General features: G+C 32.0%; 1 protein-coding gene and 1 long non-coding RNA gene across 3 annotated transcripts in view; one reads left to right on the plus strand and one right to left on the minus strand.

Moving 5' to 3' along the window:
- Positions 1-17,147, plus strand: part of LOC115885815 (reversion-inducing cysteine-rich protein with Kazal motifs) — a 181,603-nt gene that overhangs the window by 17,956 nt on the left and 146,500 nt on the right. For both annotated transcript variants that reach the window (XM_030904839.1, XM_030904840.1), the window contains exon 2: positions 16,293-16,345. In XM_030904839.1, the coding sequence (XP_030760699.1) occupies positions 16,293-16,345 (53 nt within the window). The remainder of the gene's footprint in view (positions 1-16,292; positions 16,346-17,147) is intronic.
- Positions 15,172-15,489, minus strand: LOC115885816. Its single transcript, XR_004050790.1, has 3 exons — positions 15,430-15,489; positions 15,287-15,370; positions 15,172-15,212 (listed from the first exon to the last, which is right to left on the minus strand). It is a non-coding gene; the product is annotated as an uncharacterized LOC115885816 (long non-coding RNA).

The raw sequence follows: 17,147 nt of genomic DNA on the forward strand, positions 1-17,147 counted from the left end.
GGGTGTCCCAGGCTGAGCGTGCATTAGAAGTTTCTAGAGAACCACAATATCTAGAACGCAGATTTTTTGCACATCATTGTTTTACAACGAGCTCTATCGATTAAAAAGATTTTCAATATGGTGGCACTTCCGGATATACCGGAAGTTGGCAGCTTATTTTAAATGGGTGCCTCCATTTTTTATTAAATAATAAAATTCTCTGTAAAATTTTATGAACATTGATGTTAAACACTCTATATCTAACATTAACCGTTTTTGAGAAAAAAAAATTAAAATTTAAAACCTAAAAGTAAAATTAAGTGATTACCACAGCCACTGTGACATAAAGAGAAGACATGTGGCTATCTATTTCAAAAATTAAATTGTTCAAATGTCATATAATAATGGCGGTAACTGTCATCAAAAATGGCATATCTTGGGCATGCTATGCGTAATGATAAATACCAACTTAAAAAAAAACAATCAGGGACGCCGACGAACATCACGGCTGAAAAATATTAGACAGATTGGACGGGAATGACGACCATACATTTATTCAGGGCGGCTGTCAATAGGATTATATGGACCAACATGATTGCCAACATCCATAGAGGATAGGCACTGAAAGAAGAAGAGGAAGCTGTCATGGAAATGGTCGTTTTTAAGTTATTTAAGATTTAATTTGAAAACGTATATATTTTTCTTGACTTTATCTAGCTTCCTTTGACATTCAGTGTCAAACGGTCAGACAATTTATTTCCATCTGTCAGAAAACGAATTATTTGAATTTCCTATATTTTAAATACTGCCTGCTTAAGAGTTTAAAAAGTGTATTTATATAAAAATATATCTCCTATCTTCGCTCTTTAGTGATATATTAAGAGTTGATATTATCAATAATATTCCGTATGATCGAAAAAAAAACACAGCGCAAAGTTGGCTCAGAAATGATGCTGCTTTTTGAACAAAGCGTCACAACATGACATCGCCAGATCTATTGTTTTACATTACTTAAAATCAAGACAAATATACGCTTGAAAAATTAATCTTAAATAATTTAAAAACGATTTATTTTAGGTATAGGAACAATAGTCAAAAAGTAACGAATTGAAAATGCCTTTTCACTAGTGAAATAAAAAAGTGGGTTTCCAGTTGAAAAAAAAATGATTTATGATCATTTTTTAATCGTTCAATTCTATTACAGCTGTGACCATTATTATATGACATTCAAACAATTTAATTTTTGAACTAGATAGCCACATGTTTTTCCTTATGGCACAGTGGGCTAATCACTAAATTTGACGTTTAGGCTATACACATATTTTTGACAGGCAGTTTTTTTCGTTCAAAATTTTTAAATATTTTTTTTTCTCAAAAAACGGTCAATTAGATCGGTTAGATATAGAGTGTTATCAATATCAAAATTCATAAAATTTTACAGAGAATTTAAGTACGTAATAAAAAATAATGGGAGCATCCATTTAAATGGGTGCTCCCATTGTGCCGCCATATTGAAAATATTTTTAGTCGATAGATCTCGTTGTGAAACTATGATGTGCAAAAAATCTCCGAGCTAGATGTTGTAGTTCCCTAGACACTTCTAATGGACGCCCTCAGCCTGGGACACCCTATATAAGTCGGCTTGGTTTGATAGTTAATATAATCTACTAGAGATATTATAAACCGTTTGACCTTTTTATTAGTGGAATTGACATATATCATATTAAATATTTAAGCACAAAATATTTCACATAGATAAAATAATATTTTTATCGCTACACATATATTTGATATCTAAAAATGTTTTTTTTTCTACTAATGATTGGACATTTGGAATAATTGAAGTTGTTTTTATTGTTGATAAAGATTGTATAGATGTTAATAATTTAAAATAAACCAAACTAGTCTCACATTACAGGCAATTAGATGCATAAAATATGAGAGGGTCAAAATAAATAAATGTAAAGATAATATGCACAAAGAGAATGGTTCAGTTCCTTTCAGTTCTCTGTTGCAATTGCTCTAATCTTGGTAATTAATTATTTTCTAATTTTTAACGCTCAATTTGTCGATATTAGTGTAGTTTTAATCATCTGCTGATGAAGCTAAAATGGTTAGCGAAACCTGCGTCCAAAGTTTAAAAAAGTGTTTTGAACTGGTGGTGATATGAAGATGTGGTGGTATATTATGATGTGATGTGAGTGATATCCAAATATTGTCAAGAATGAATTTTTAGTAGATTTTTCTTTCAATGGTCTTGGTAGTATCTCTAAAGCCTCAACTTTCGTTTACCTGAAATATGTTATATAAAAAATGACTTTATATATGCGTTCAAGAAGGCGTTAGGAGTACAAATATACAAAAATTTTCCTGCGGAAATGAGTCACTTTCATTTTTCGGACTTTAGTATAGCCGAAATCTGTTACATCAAAACTAGGCTTCGGGGTGTGTTTTAGACATTTTTCTAAACATAAAAACACAAAAAAGTGTCTGCGGAAATTTTTTATTTTTATTTTACATAAAAAAATGCTTTGACTTTAGAATAGCCGAAATCAGTTATGATCTTTATACGAGCCTTTACGAGCAAAGAAATACAAAAAAAATCCTGCGGTAATGTGTCAATGTCATTTTGTACACTTTGTTTTTCATAAATTTTTCAGTTTAGAAGCTTACGGGACCCGGGAGCCAATATAAATAAATAAATGCCTTTATTGTCAAAAAAATTTTCAATTTGTAGACAAAGGTAAACTAAACAAACAAAATAAACAAACAAGGTACACAAACAAACAAACAACAATAGGGGTGCTGGGTGGGGTAAGACATCTTTCGGGGGAATAATACGTTGATACCACGATGGTCCGACGGTGCTCTGATTGGTCATAGTGTTTTCGCGCCACTTTTCATCCATAAATATTTTACTTCAGCTCGTCAACGGACCCGTTCATATGATAACGGACGTTTTGAATTTTTTTTTGACAAATTTAATATAAGCTTAATAAAAATATAAGTAAAATAGCAAAATCGTTATGGAAACGAAAATATAAAATAACACCAACGTATATCCGATAAACGGAGGCATGAAAATGCAATAAATTTAAAAACTGCGTTATTTTCTAACCATTCAAAGTCTTTAAATTCTACCAATAAGATTAATATCGTATCAACGTATCGTCGGACAACGGATGCATGAAAATCAAGCTTAACAATTCTTGTAGAATAGATAATATAGGTTCTTGTAAACTATAAGTACCTCGGAATTCGGAATGTTGCACTTATTCTTGTTTGTTATTAAAGCTTTACGTAAATAGGGCTGATTCAAAACAAAAAATCATTGGATCATGGAGTTTTCTTTTATATTTTAATAATTAACTGTGATTTTGCAAAAATATTAGATTGGTTAGCATTCGGGTTGCTTTGGTTAGCTTTTCTTTGTGGAGGATGTTAAGCTGTGGTTTTTATATTGTAATAATTAACTGTAATTTTGCAAAAATATTATTAGATTGGTTAGGATTTGGGTTGCGTTGGTTAGCTTTTCTTTGTGGAGGGTGTTAAGCTGTGGTTTTATATTTTAATTAACTGTGATTTTGTAAAAATATTATTAGATTTATTATTAGATTGGTTAGCATTTTAGACACTTTTAAATGATTTTTTTTTTTGGTTCAAAAGTGATAAAAAGATAATTTTTTATGCATTTATGCTTACTAAAATGGAAAATGAAAACCAAGTATTTCCGCAGGAAATTTTTAATTTTCCTGAGTTTGTAAACGCTTCTAAAGGACAAAAATATATTCATTTTTTATATAACTAATTTCAGCTATTCTAAAATCTATTAAATTTCCTCAGAAAATCGATACAGTTTATTTCCGCAGGAGAATTTTTATTTTCCTCAATTCGTGAATGCTTCTAAAAGGCAAAAATATATTTATTTTTTATATAACTGATTTCAGCTATTCTAAAGTCTAATAAATTTCCTTAGAAAATGAAAACAGCTTTTTTCCGCAGGAACATTTTTGTGTTTATATGTTCAGAAAAATATTAAAAATAAAACGCAAAATGTATTTTTTTATAGCAGATTTCAGTTTTTCTAAAGTGCGAAATTTGGAAAGTACGCATTTCCGCAGAAAAATTTGTGTTTTCCGTGGTTCACAGTAGCTTTTTAAAGACAAAATTTTTTAACATTGAAAATGTTTCTGTTATCCTATATAAGGGAGCCCAAATCGAATTAAAATGCTACATTTGCCACACCATGACGTCATATATACAAGGGTATAGGAAATCTCGGCGCAACGGCGGCAGTCGGCCAGCGCGCGCAAAAACCATTACATCGCTAATTGTTTATTGATATATCTTATTAGTTTAAAAGCAAAAAATATGGGGTTTGCTTTGATACCTTGTCAAGACATGAGCGAAACTTTTAAATTGTTTCTTTTTTTCATTTAGGCCTTCGTTTTTCGTTAAATGAAAGTTATATTAAAAAAAAATCTCTATTTTTAAACCAAATTTTCGCATGATTGAAATGATTATTCATGTTTAAAGTTTTTTTTTGGTCATAAGCGCTAATGGAAATGTTTTTTTGTAAATAATTATAAAAAATTACTCCCTACGAAGACTTTATTCTGTACTGGATCAAAAAATAAGTATTTGTTTTCTCTATACGGTGGTATTAATATATCGATTTTTGATGATAGTGCCTTTTTACCCTGTTTAATTTTGTACTACTTTCGGAATAAGGGTCCCCATATCATGTACTGTGATGTACTGTACTTCCATCCCTGAAAAATTCAGCTTGTGACACCGAAGTGAGAGGTAACGTCAAAATAAGCTTTAATCTACCTACATCATCATAGGTAGGTGTAGGTACTCTAGGTAAATTCTACCTAGACAGTAGCTGAACTAGCTGACAGTAGTAATTAATTTGTTATCCGATAAGTAGTTGTCATTATATAAGTTTAATCGTCTTATACCTCCTATAACGGTAGGTTTTGGATTTTTCCTGATTGGTTTGTTAAACAAAAATATACTGGGCATATAAATGTCTGTTACAGGTTAATTCGTTAAAGAAATATGTTACACACATATTATTTTAATAATAATAGTATAATAGTAATGGCTATATTATGTTATAACACATTATTGAATTAACAATTGAAAACAGTATTGAATGTACTTATTTTAACCAATGCATTGTTTTGTTTTTTTAATCTCACAAATAAGAAATATTTTATAGTTTTTATTATAAAAAACAGTGATTATACAATTTATTTACACCCCTTACACTGTTTTCTGTAAGGGGTGTAACCAGGAGTATATTTCGTAACCTTTTACGATATAAGAGGGCACAAAGTGTTTTATTACTTAATGCTTAAAATTTAATAATATATTTGTACATAAAATAAAATAGACTAGAAAGTCAATTAATTAATATTGACGTAATTACTAAATAAGTACAAGATTTTTTTTCTAATTATTTTAGTGTATTTTTAGTCACCGAATTATAAAGGAGAGATATCCAACCATTGCATTATTTTACTCACAAATAAATGTTTTATGGTTTTTATTATAAAACAACGATTAATTTATTATACACCCCTTAACCCAAACACTCCAAGGAGGATATTTCGTGACCCCGTATTTAAAGTGGACAAGGTTTATTAGTCAATGTTTTAATTACCCAGCGTCTTTAATAAAAATCTAATGTAATTTTTCATAGAAATGATCTGACATGAAAAGCAAATTTTATCAAAAAACTTTTTGATTATCTACAAGGAGTAAACCGCTGACAAATGTCTGTATACTAATGCCAAAGTAATGCCAAAAATACAAATTAAATACCAAAATTTCTCATATAATGCCCCACTAATGCCAAGCTGATTCCAATATAATACCACTAATACCACGAATAATATGTAACACATTTGTTTCACGAATTAACCTGTAACAATACTGGTAGGTACGTGCACAGATTTTTTCCTAGGTAACTTAAAAGTCGTTAAAAAGTCTAATTATATTTAAAGAAGATATAATTCCAACAAATTACATTATAAGGCCAATAATGCACAAGTAATACCATTAAAATTTTAGCGTTTTTAACTTGTGTAACATATTTCTTTAACGAATTAACCTGTAACAATAGTGGTAGGTACGCGCACAGATTTTTTCGCTAGGTAACTTATTAAGTCGTTAAACAGGCCTATAAAAGCTATAACAACATAGGTAACTAATATTTATAATTTAATTCGAGTTTTAATCTCAAATAATAAATGTTTTTACTGGTGTATTTCTGAAGTGTTCATTATTAAAAGTAGATATTCTTCAAGTTATGCGAAGTAATAAGTAATGTTTCCGGTGAGACCGCGTATATGTCACCGGATTCTGGTTAGTATAAAGACTTTTTCTATAGAAAGAGTTTTTTCTATATTTTCCTTTCAAAATAAGACTAATTTCTTCTTATTCTTTTAAATATTACAGTGTTTCTTTTTCCTAAAATGTTATACTTAATTTTCGCTTAAAATTAAAAAATCACAAATGGAGGAAAATATACGTTATTGAATAAAGTTTATACAAATCACTTTACCATAACAAAAAAGTAAAAACATGTCATGGCGGAAGATATTCAGGTGGCATTTCACACATTTATCTATTAAAATCGAGATTAAAATAATAAACTTGCGTAACATGTTATACACGAGATAGAAAGTTTCAGAATCGATTAATACGCAATACGCTACGCAGTCAACTTATTCCTATGCGCGGATGAGCGTCTTCAAGACTCTTCCTTCGGCCAGGGTCACGACGCCGCCGAAGAGGAATCGGCCTACGTTTGGCTAAACAGGCTGGACACGGTGGAGTACGATATTGGCGAGTCTGAATATTTATAAAAATTTGCAAAGTAAAATATGTTGGAAAAATAATTAATCCATACATATATAAAAGCTCAAAGGGTTTTTTTGTTGCATCCATCCCGCCGAAACCGCTTTACCAATCTTGATGATTCTTTTTTTAAATGAAAGGTATATATGTGTAGATTTGTTATGAAGTATTTTTATAGTGCTTAATGGCTATTTCTTTGTGTAAAACGACTAAATACTAAAACATACCTGAAAAACACCTACACACAATACCTCCAGAAATAAATTATTTGTCATTGTCAGTGGTGTGTCAGTTAGATTATATATTACGTTTTTAGATATTTTAGAGTGAGTTCATGCCGCCAGCTTTAGATACATAAATATTAGCACAAAGGTTCGTTTAAACGACATTAGTGAATTAGCTACACAAAGCGATTTTAGGAAATTCATCCTCTTAGAGAGTAAAATTATCTCGGAACAGTTTGTTGTATGAAAATTCCTTACTATTTGGTCTAGAAGAATGAAATCCTACAAAAAGAATTAGAAGACATTTTTGAAATTCATCAACCAAATGGGTAAAGTTAGTAAAAATTTATATAAAACTTGGTGACCTCTGGATTATACACATAAAAATGGGCACACACGTAAAGCGAATTTATGAAATTTATACCCTTAGGGAGTAGAATAGGGAATGAAAGTTTGCTGTACGAAAATGCAATATTATTTCATTATAAACCAGACAGTATAAAATTTTATACAAGGGTTTATTTAGTGACATCAGAACGAAATATATCTTCCTCAATTATCCTTCAAAGAATAAAAAATAACCTATAAAGAGAGTATTAGTGCTCTTAATAAATAAAAAAATGAAAAAAATAAAAAACATCTATGCTCACTAGCTCTATATAAAGAAGTAAAAAATCATTTAAATCAATGCATGAACGGTTCGAGGTGTAACGCGAACGTAGTCGCGAGAAAAAGCTAGTAATTTATTAAATTATTTTATTTAACTCATTAATTTTCATTGAAAAGGAATTTTTGTAATTCGCCACTATATTAGTTAAAAACTAAGAAACTCATATCAAATTTAAGTTTTGCGATTTTGACTTATACTTTTTACAAAATCTGAACACATTTTAAAAGAAAAAAAGTTTTTGATAATATTTGTGTAGATTGACTACAAGTTGTATAACATAAATTTCTACGACCGGTCTACCTAGTGGTCTGCAGCATCGCCTTGTGGTGCAAACGTGGGCCTGTTAATCTGTGACGTGACGCACAACAGCCAGGAAAACAGAAGCGTGGCTAAGAATTTAGTAATTTAAAAAAAAGTCTTTTAGATACAGTAGTAGGTATTAAAAAGTTTTGTGTTTAAATGGGGTTTGCCTTTAACAGTTAAAAAATTATATCGTAAAGTGTAACTTTCCGTAAGAATTCTTTTTTTTTTGATTGCTTGTTTTACGGATAGGTGCGATCGCATAATTATTATTGATAATGTTTTATTTAATTTTAACATTACTACTTTTTCAGTGAATCTTTAAATCTGTTTTTTTTTGTTAAGTTCGTTATTTAAACATATGTATGTAATATACTCATATTAACACTAATCATATTTTACGTTTTTATTCATCATTTTCAATGCCCCCCCGGTTGCATCTTTGTAAAGGACTGTGAATTTTTTTTCTAATAACTGATTTCAGCTAAACGAAAGTTGACCCTCTCTAAATATTAAAGTATATTTGCCTTTATAGCCAGCATCTCCTTTATGAGTGGTGGCGTAGGTACAGCTCAGGTGCCCGGTGACGTAGAGGTACAGCTCTCGTCTACCAATCCAAAGGTTCTGGGTTCGAATCCTACAGCCGGCATTTCATTAGCCGACTATTTTTAATATAATAAAAATAGTTTGGGTACCTACGTCGACTCAGCCTTAAATTAGTACTTGGGATTCACAATCCTGATGTAATAATAGGCGGTTGAAGCGTTGTGCTAGCCACGTTACCTTCCTTGTATACCGAACGGCTCTAGAATGGCAAGCTGTACCTTGCTACTAATTTATTTACCCAATGGTGTAAACGAATTTGTAGACATATTTTGACTTAATATGAAATGTTAGTTTCGAAGATATAGACATTTTTTTATCATACTCATGAGCGACGAACATAACGTGGTATTCCCTTTGTTCGATGGAATGAAATCTTAATTCTCTCCCAAATTGCGGCTTGTTCATCCTTGATGTTGTTGGATGTGCGCTTCTCCGTTTTTTTTTCTAGCAAACAAGCTGGAAACTTAAACTGGCTTGGTACCAATTTGATGTTGTTACGTATTTTGTGTTGTTATGTACTCTGTGTTTCGTTATTAAGAGATATTCCTAACCTAACCCTAAGCCATAATTGATAAATAATTCCAATGAAAGTGTTTCTGACATTTAGGGTTTCCTAAGATATATATTATAAACTCAATATCAATAGCTGAATTATTTGATTATTATTATGCTAATCAGTAAATATATTAAACACATTAAATTGTATTCATCTATTGATAGTATTCATCGGTTACATGTGATTTATATAAAAAGCATTTTTTTAAATAAATCTTGAATAAATCATATTTAGAAAGAAAATCTAGTTCTAATTAGTACCTCCTTAGGATTGTTATACCAAATAAACAAAATGTTGCGAAAAGATCCTTTACGACACTTTACGACATCGTCTGTTGATATAGAAGGAGTTTTGCTTGCTGTATCGGTGAGAGCCATCCCCTGGATAACCCACCTGATGAAGGGTGGGTCCAGAAACCGGTTGTGGGAGTGGAGCTTGGTTCCCGCCTTTACGACAAGCAAAACAATTTTCTTTTTACTTTTTATTTTTTTTATTTTTTCTCTACTTTCGATTTTTTGAAATTAGAAAAAATACACAGCTAAAGGCAAGAAAATATTATTTATTAATATACACTAAAGCTGTAAGAATTTTGTTCATTTCATATTAATTTTATTTATAATATTAATAACTTGATTAATAAAAATGTATATTTAATTTTGCGTGCAATAGTAAGAAATTATTAACATTATATATCTGAGTACGTTTTTCTAGAAACGGAAATTATTTTATAGCAAATGGATTGAAAAATGCCTTTTTAACAGAGTTCCATAAATTATAATTTGCATTTGCATTTAGAAATGATTGTTATTAACATATCAACAGCATTCCAGAATATAATTATTCTAACCTATTATTTAATGATTGACAAGTACTTTGCATATCCAGTATATTGCAATATACAAGATATATTATTATTGTTTTATTAGAAATTATAGTTATCTAACTATACCGGATGTCTGTATAGAATTTATTCAAAAAAATGTCTTAAAATGGTTAAGGTACAATATGTAAACATAATTACAATCATTACGTTGAATGTTATAACATAAAGGTCGTTATTTTGGTTACATAATGTTTTAATTCAAATAAATGGCTTGATATACAGGGTCGCTGATATGTATGGGAACAGTCGATTATTATGTAAACTATATAAGGTACCGCAAAAAGTTAAAAACAAAAGTTATATAAGGTTTTTAAATATCTATTAGCGAGTAATAAATTTAAGTTACAGGGTCGGTCATAAAGTCGTGGCACATCAAAGTTTCATTTTTTTTAAATAGAACCCCCTGTATATTATTGCATATTTCAATTTTTCCAATTCTAAGCAAAAATCAAGATACACACAATGTACCGCAAACCAACCGTTTCTGAGTTATTTACTTTTGGAAATATCATTTAAACAATTTGATTTAATTAATTTCGATATGTTCAGTTTCATTTAACCATGCCGTTCTTCCGAGACTGTGATGATTTAATAATATAGTCCGTCTAGAAAGTATCCGGAATTTTATATTTTTCCTAATTTTAATGTATTTTTTTTCTGTAACACTCTAAGACAACAGTAATCCATCACGTAGGTTGTGCCGATAGTAGGCTATGACCAAAATCGCATGGCAACACCATCTGTCAAATATTGTTGATTGTAAACCGGCTTAAGGTTTGAGAAATAATGTCGCAAGTAAAAAAAAAGAGAAATAGTGGAATATTTGTATAGAAAAGGTGTTCGAAACGTTAAAAAATTAATGCAATTGACTGAACTCGGAAAAAGTGCAGTATATGAGACAATAAAGAGGATAAAAAATGGCACAGATATGAAACATGGACCAGTTTCAGGAAGACCGCGTAAAATTCGCGAAAACAATTTAAACGGTTTAGTGGCATTAGAGGTGGCCAGCCGTAGCCCCAGCGTTAAGGATGCTTCACGCTACACCGTAACGGGTCCGGGCCGTGCGTCGGTGAAGACACGGCCAAACATTGTCAAGTATTCTTTACACATATACATTCATGCCAGGCCGAGCACGATCCGAGCTTCGCCGGAACTCGTCCGTGCCCCGTCCCAGAAATGTCGGCGTACATTTTTTTCTCGGATCCGCTCCGTTCCCGCCACGTTGCGGAAAGCATATATGTACTTTTCCTGGTCCCTGACTGCAATCTGCAGTCATGGTATAGACAAAGTACACTTTTTATCATGTCTGTAGTAGGTAGTGAATCTTACAGCAGTATTTAATGACAGGGAATGCATAAAACTGGACAATGAAAGGATGTAATGTAAAAGATAGGTCCTTCATCTTTCCCTTTGAGCAGGTGTTGTTCTTTCTTCATCAACTGTAATTGGTACCAATTCCACTTGCGAGAACTTTGGCATTGTTCGTATTAAATCTTCGTGTGTCTATGGGGCTGTGTTTTATAATATACTCAGAACTAATACGAGCCCCGTTATCAACTCGGTGTAGCATAAACAGAAGGCCCGGACGTGGCTCGGTGTCTACTTCACGAAACGTGCCCGGCTCGGGTACGGTCCGGTGTACCGTGAATCATCCTTTAGGATGCTTCACGCTATACCGTAACGGGTCCGAGCCGTGCGTCGGTAAAGACACGGCCAAACATTGTCAAGTGTTCTTTATACATAAGGATGATTCACGCTATACCGTAACGGGTCCGAGTCGTGCGTCGGTGAAGACATGGCCAAACATTGTCAAGTGTTATTTACACATATACATTCATGCCAGGCCGAGCACGATCCGAGCTTCGCCGGAACTCGTCCGTGCCCCGTCACAGAAATGTCGGTGTACATTTTTTTCTCGAATCCGCTTCGTTCCCGCCACGTTGCGGAAAGCATATATGTACTTTTCCTGGTCCCCGACTGCAATCTGCGGTCATGGTATAGACAAAGTACACCTTTTATCATGTCTGTAGTAGGTAGTGAATCTTACAGCAGTATTTGACGACAGGGTATGCGTAAAACTGGATAATGAAAGGATGTAATGAACAAGATAGATCCTTCATCTTTTCCTTTGAGCAGGTCCCTGCAGGCATTGTTCTTTATTCATCAGCTGCAATTGGTACCAATTCCAACTGCGAGAACTTTGGCATTGTTCGTATTAAATCTTCGTGTGTCTATGGGGCTGTGTTTTCTAATATACTCGGAACTAATACGAACCCCGTTATCAACTCGGTGTTGCATATACAGAAGGATCGGACGTGGCTCGGTGTCTACTTCACGGAACGTGCCCGGCTCGAGCACGGTCCGGTGTACTGTGAATCATCCTTTAGTGTGTCGATCTGCGGAGCGGAAGGTACTGGGTTCGATCCCCAGCCAGTACGGTCGCTTTATTTATTTAAATAAAAATATTTATCTAAATAGAGCGACCAACAAGCCGCCACCTCAAGGAAGGCAATGGCAAACCACCTTGAGTGTATTTGCCTTGTACAGCCTCTCAAATAATGCCTTTCGGATTCGGCAACAAACTGTAGGTCCCGTGTACTTGTGAAACACTGATGACACACATCACAAGTACATGCGAGAGGTAGCCAACGCTCTATACAGAGTATGGCACTTTAAGAAGTAAGAAGTGGCATTAGGATGACAGAATCCGCGCCTATGGTTTCGCAAATTTGCTAACAGATTTGGAAGTCAACGAAAATTAAAAGTGTGTCCAGAAACCGTCGGCATGTCACTGAAAAGACAAGGCTACATATCAAGGAAGCCAAAAAAAATCCCTGCAATAACACCTCTACAAAGGCAGCGAAGAATGGATTTTTGTCAACGTTTTCAAGAAGATAATTTTAATAATGTTTTTATTTCTGACGAAAGTAGTTTCCAGCTTGGTGGAAACCACCTAAAAATCCTATCAAAAGAAAATGTTACCGTTCAAGTTTCAAAATTTCCCACCAAAATAATGGTTTGGGGAGCAATATCTCAGCGTGGTATACCTCTGTGTATAGTTGATGGAACTGTTAATAGTGCAAAATATTGTGATATTTTAAATGGTTTTCTTCAGAGGGGTGGCGTTTTCAGCAGGATAATGCAAGATGCCATATACGTCTGCCTATACTCAAACTGGGATGCAAGAACACCATTTAGCAACAATTCCATAGCCAACAGCTCCACCAGACCTTAGTCCCATTGAAAACATATGGGGACTAATGAAGATTGAAGTGGAACTTGCTGCTCCACGAAATAAACAAGATTTGATTCGCTCAGTTTTACAGGCCTGGACTACCGCCACTGAACATTATAGTGTGGACCTTATAGTTTCGGGTGGACCTGAATGCATTATAGTTACTTGTGTAATGTTTTTATAGGCATTTGCATCTTTAACGTTTCGAGGTTGGTCAATGTTGTTTGATGTATTTTTTAAGCTACCTATGTGTTTTCTTTTTTTTTTTCGCTTGTGTTCATGTTTACTTTCTCATGACTTAATAATTTCATATTATATTCACTTAAAACTCAATTTTTTATTGGTTTTACTTTACTAACCTAACCATTCCTTGCTTGCTAATTGACGAACACAACAATCATTGAACGAAAATATTTTAGTACGGTTCCGGAAACTCTAATTAATACTACCAATTAGGGTTCAGGTCTTTTTGGCCACCACAGAATCGGACCTCAGTAACAATAATTAAAAATTTATTTTTTTGTTACGTAAAATAGTCTTTTAATACGTTCTAGCGATCGAAATCAAACTCTTCTAAATAAGTAATGATGCTATTTCTTACTGTTTTTGCTTCTTTTCTCTTTTGAAGTTCCTATAATATTTATTATGATTTGTTATAATGTGACAAAAACTTTCCTTTTATTGAAAATTTAAGTCAAAAATATTGCGAACGGCTACTCTTATATCGGAGGCAGTGGGAACAAGCTTTTTCTTCTGCACTTGACTAAATATATGATACCCACCTTACACTGCATACCAAAGGGCGCCACTTATTTCAAAAAGATGCTAATACTTACAAAGGAAGGTACAAACTGAAATAAGAAAATTTGTACAAGTGTATTAATTGAATAGAAACTAAAATTAGTATAGCTATTAAATATTTTGAGAGACCGGATCAACCAATGAAACAATTCAAATACCCAAAAAATAAGATTTATTTCTTGTTAGAAATTATTCGGTACCTATTCGGCACAGCAGTTATATACATTAATATATAAGAATTATATTTAAGAAACTGTATCTTAAAACTTGTTTAAAATCAAATTATGTCTGTTCAGATATTATTCAAACAATTATAATATAAAAAGAATACTTTTAGAGACGGCCTTGGTTTTATTCGAATATTAAATATCTAAATTTTAATTGACTTATTACGAAGATTCATGAACCTTTTTGTTTATATATAGTTAAGGGAAAAAGTTTAAAAGCTGTATCCAAGATTGCCCTTACAGGTCAAAGATCGTAATGATATAAAAGGTTAACATAAATAGATGTTAAATCCGAATAATCAATCAATATAACATGGTTATTTTAATAATCAAATACAAGTGAAATTTAAGCAATGCTGAAGGCAAATACTTAAGTGTTAAAAAAAATATATAAAATGTAACAGAATGTTAAATTTTATAAATTAAGGGTTAAAGTAATGCTGAAGGCAAGTACTTAACCAGTTAAATGTAAGAATAGTTAATTTCTTAACGCACTAATGATTATTTAAAATCCAATTAATAAAATTTTAGTTTACTATAAAAAATATACTGGCCTTGTATACCAAATTATACTAAAAAAGGATCTTCTTAATGATAAAAAAACATCACAGCATCCAACTTCTTCTCAGAGGGGTACAGGGCTGAAATCTAACCGAACAGGCTGCTACTGATTAACTCGGTGATTGAAAATCTCGAAGAAAAACTTGTGGAAAAACTTGGCGAAAAACTTCTAGACACAAGTGTAGAAAAACTGTAGAAAAACTGTAGAAAAACGTCTAGAAAAATGTCTAGAAATACTTGTAGAAAAATCCAAAGAAAAACGTTGAGAAAAATACGTAGAAAAATCTGTAGAAAAACCTAAAAAGAAATGCACGGTATTAGTTAACCTTACATTAAAAAAACTCGAAAAATTTACGAAGGTATTAATTTACCTCATTGTGAAGGCACACAATCAATAATTATTTAACATTTCTTCTCAAATAAGGGCTGGACACTTCTCATCAAAAAACTGGAATCTAAAAGAATGGCATGTGAAGGTTTTTTCTAACGAATGGAATGTCAAAGAAAATCTTACCAAAACTATAGATCCACTAAAATCTCAATAATCAAAAGCTATATGGGACCTTCAACCATCTATAAGATAACAAAATCACAATATTTTTTCCATATTGTGGAAAATACCAGCCAAATAAATTTAATTCTCAAAATGGCACAGTGACCTCGACAACGGCCAAATCCGAGGTGACGATTTTGATGTTTCCCGTCTTGTCGATACACCAGATTTTCCTACACCAGATACACCATTTTCGATAGAGAGCGTTCCGAAATTTAAGTGTTGTAGAAATGTAAAAAGAATATCGATACAATAATAAAATACCGTCTATAATAAAACAAAGTAGCATTTGGAAAATGAAAATGCTACAATAATAGATATTTGCATTTTTAATTGAATATTTTAGGGTTTTTGTCTCAAATTCAGTCAAGTTGGTTTATGTTGTTTAATGTGAAATTTTAATTACCTATACTTTTTTCTTTACTTTTTTCATGCCTGTGTTCATGTTAATTTTTTCATGACTGATTACTTTAATAATTTGATATTATTTTTATTAAAAATCTCAATTTTTTATCCATTTTACTTTGATAAACCTTGCTTTCTGATTGATGAACTGCACCACCATTGAACTAAAATTAGTCAGTACCGAAAGTACCGAAAGAAACGGGAAATCCCGGTTCCTAAGAGGCGCAGTACGGAAAATCCCGGTTCCGAAAAACAGCTTCGGTTCCGGAAACCCTACAATGGGCATATAACATGAAAAAATAACAAGATATGGTTTATTACCGAATTTGTAGAATCGCTCTGTATAAAAATTTATTGAAAACATAAGTCATAAAACATTTTTTTTTGTTTATTACTAATTGTGTTTTTGTTTGTTTTAGATTTGACATGTTGTTCGCACACAACAGGCACGTGCAAAAGCGTATGTGGAAATGTAAGTAATAACCAACTCTTTTCTAGAAGAAATATCTAAAAATTTATACCGAAAGAATAAAAAAATAATGTTCCAGTCCAAGGAGAGTTATAAGTAGAATTTGGCGACAGCAAAATCTGGCTGGCAGCCAACTATTCGTATATTTCCATGCATCGCGGAGGATCTGTATGTCTTTAACCTCCGACAAAACTTAATTCAGATTTATTACTGAAACGTAGAGTTGATGTGATTTTATAGAAATATCTATAAAATATGAGAGAAAGTAATGAAAAGATATACTAAACAGCTATCAACATGAATTAAATTTTCAGAATAATTCCAATTCTTATTATAAAAAAATTCTGTATCTACAAAAATAAATAATTTTTCTATACCAACTCTTCCGATGAAGTTCCATATCAGGTTTTCTATCTGAGATTTTTACTCCAAACTTTTTTACAAAATATGGTAGTAGTAGACAGCCTACAGTTTTTAGAAATATTTTTACAAAAAAATGTATATTTTTTTGTATAATATCGATTGCTCTATATTCCCATTCTATAAATATAATTATCAATATCTACAGGGTATTTCAAAAAACATGTGCCATCTCTCGGGGGACACTCCTCACGTAAAAATAAGGTTTATTTTTCATATCACCATAGGTCCGATTCTACTTTATTTCGTAGCTACAGGGCGTTAAAGTCTTACTATTTTTGCATTTATTATAATTCTTCCAAGTAGGTACTTTAAGCGTTTCGAATGAAATTTTGAGAATAAAAGTTACTATAAATGCGACATATGTTAAAGCTATAAGAGAGTC

The sequence above is a fragment of the Sitophilus oryzae genome, unplaced genomic scaffold, assembly GCF_002938485.1.
Source record: "Sitophilus oryzae breed Bouriz unplaced genomic scaffold, Soryzae_2.0 scaffold_41_pilon_pilon, whole genome shotgun sequence".
Classification (NCBI taxonomy): domain Eukaryota; kingdom Metazoa; phylum Arthropoda; class Insecta; order Coleoptera; family Curculionidae; genus Sitophilus; species Sitophilus oryzae.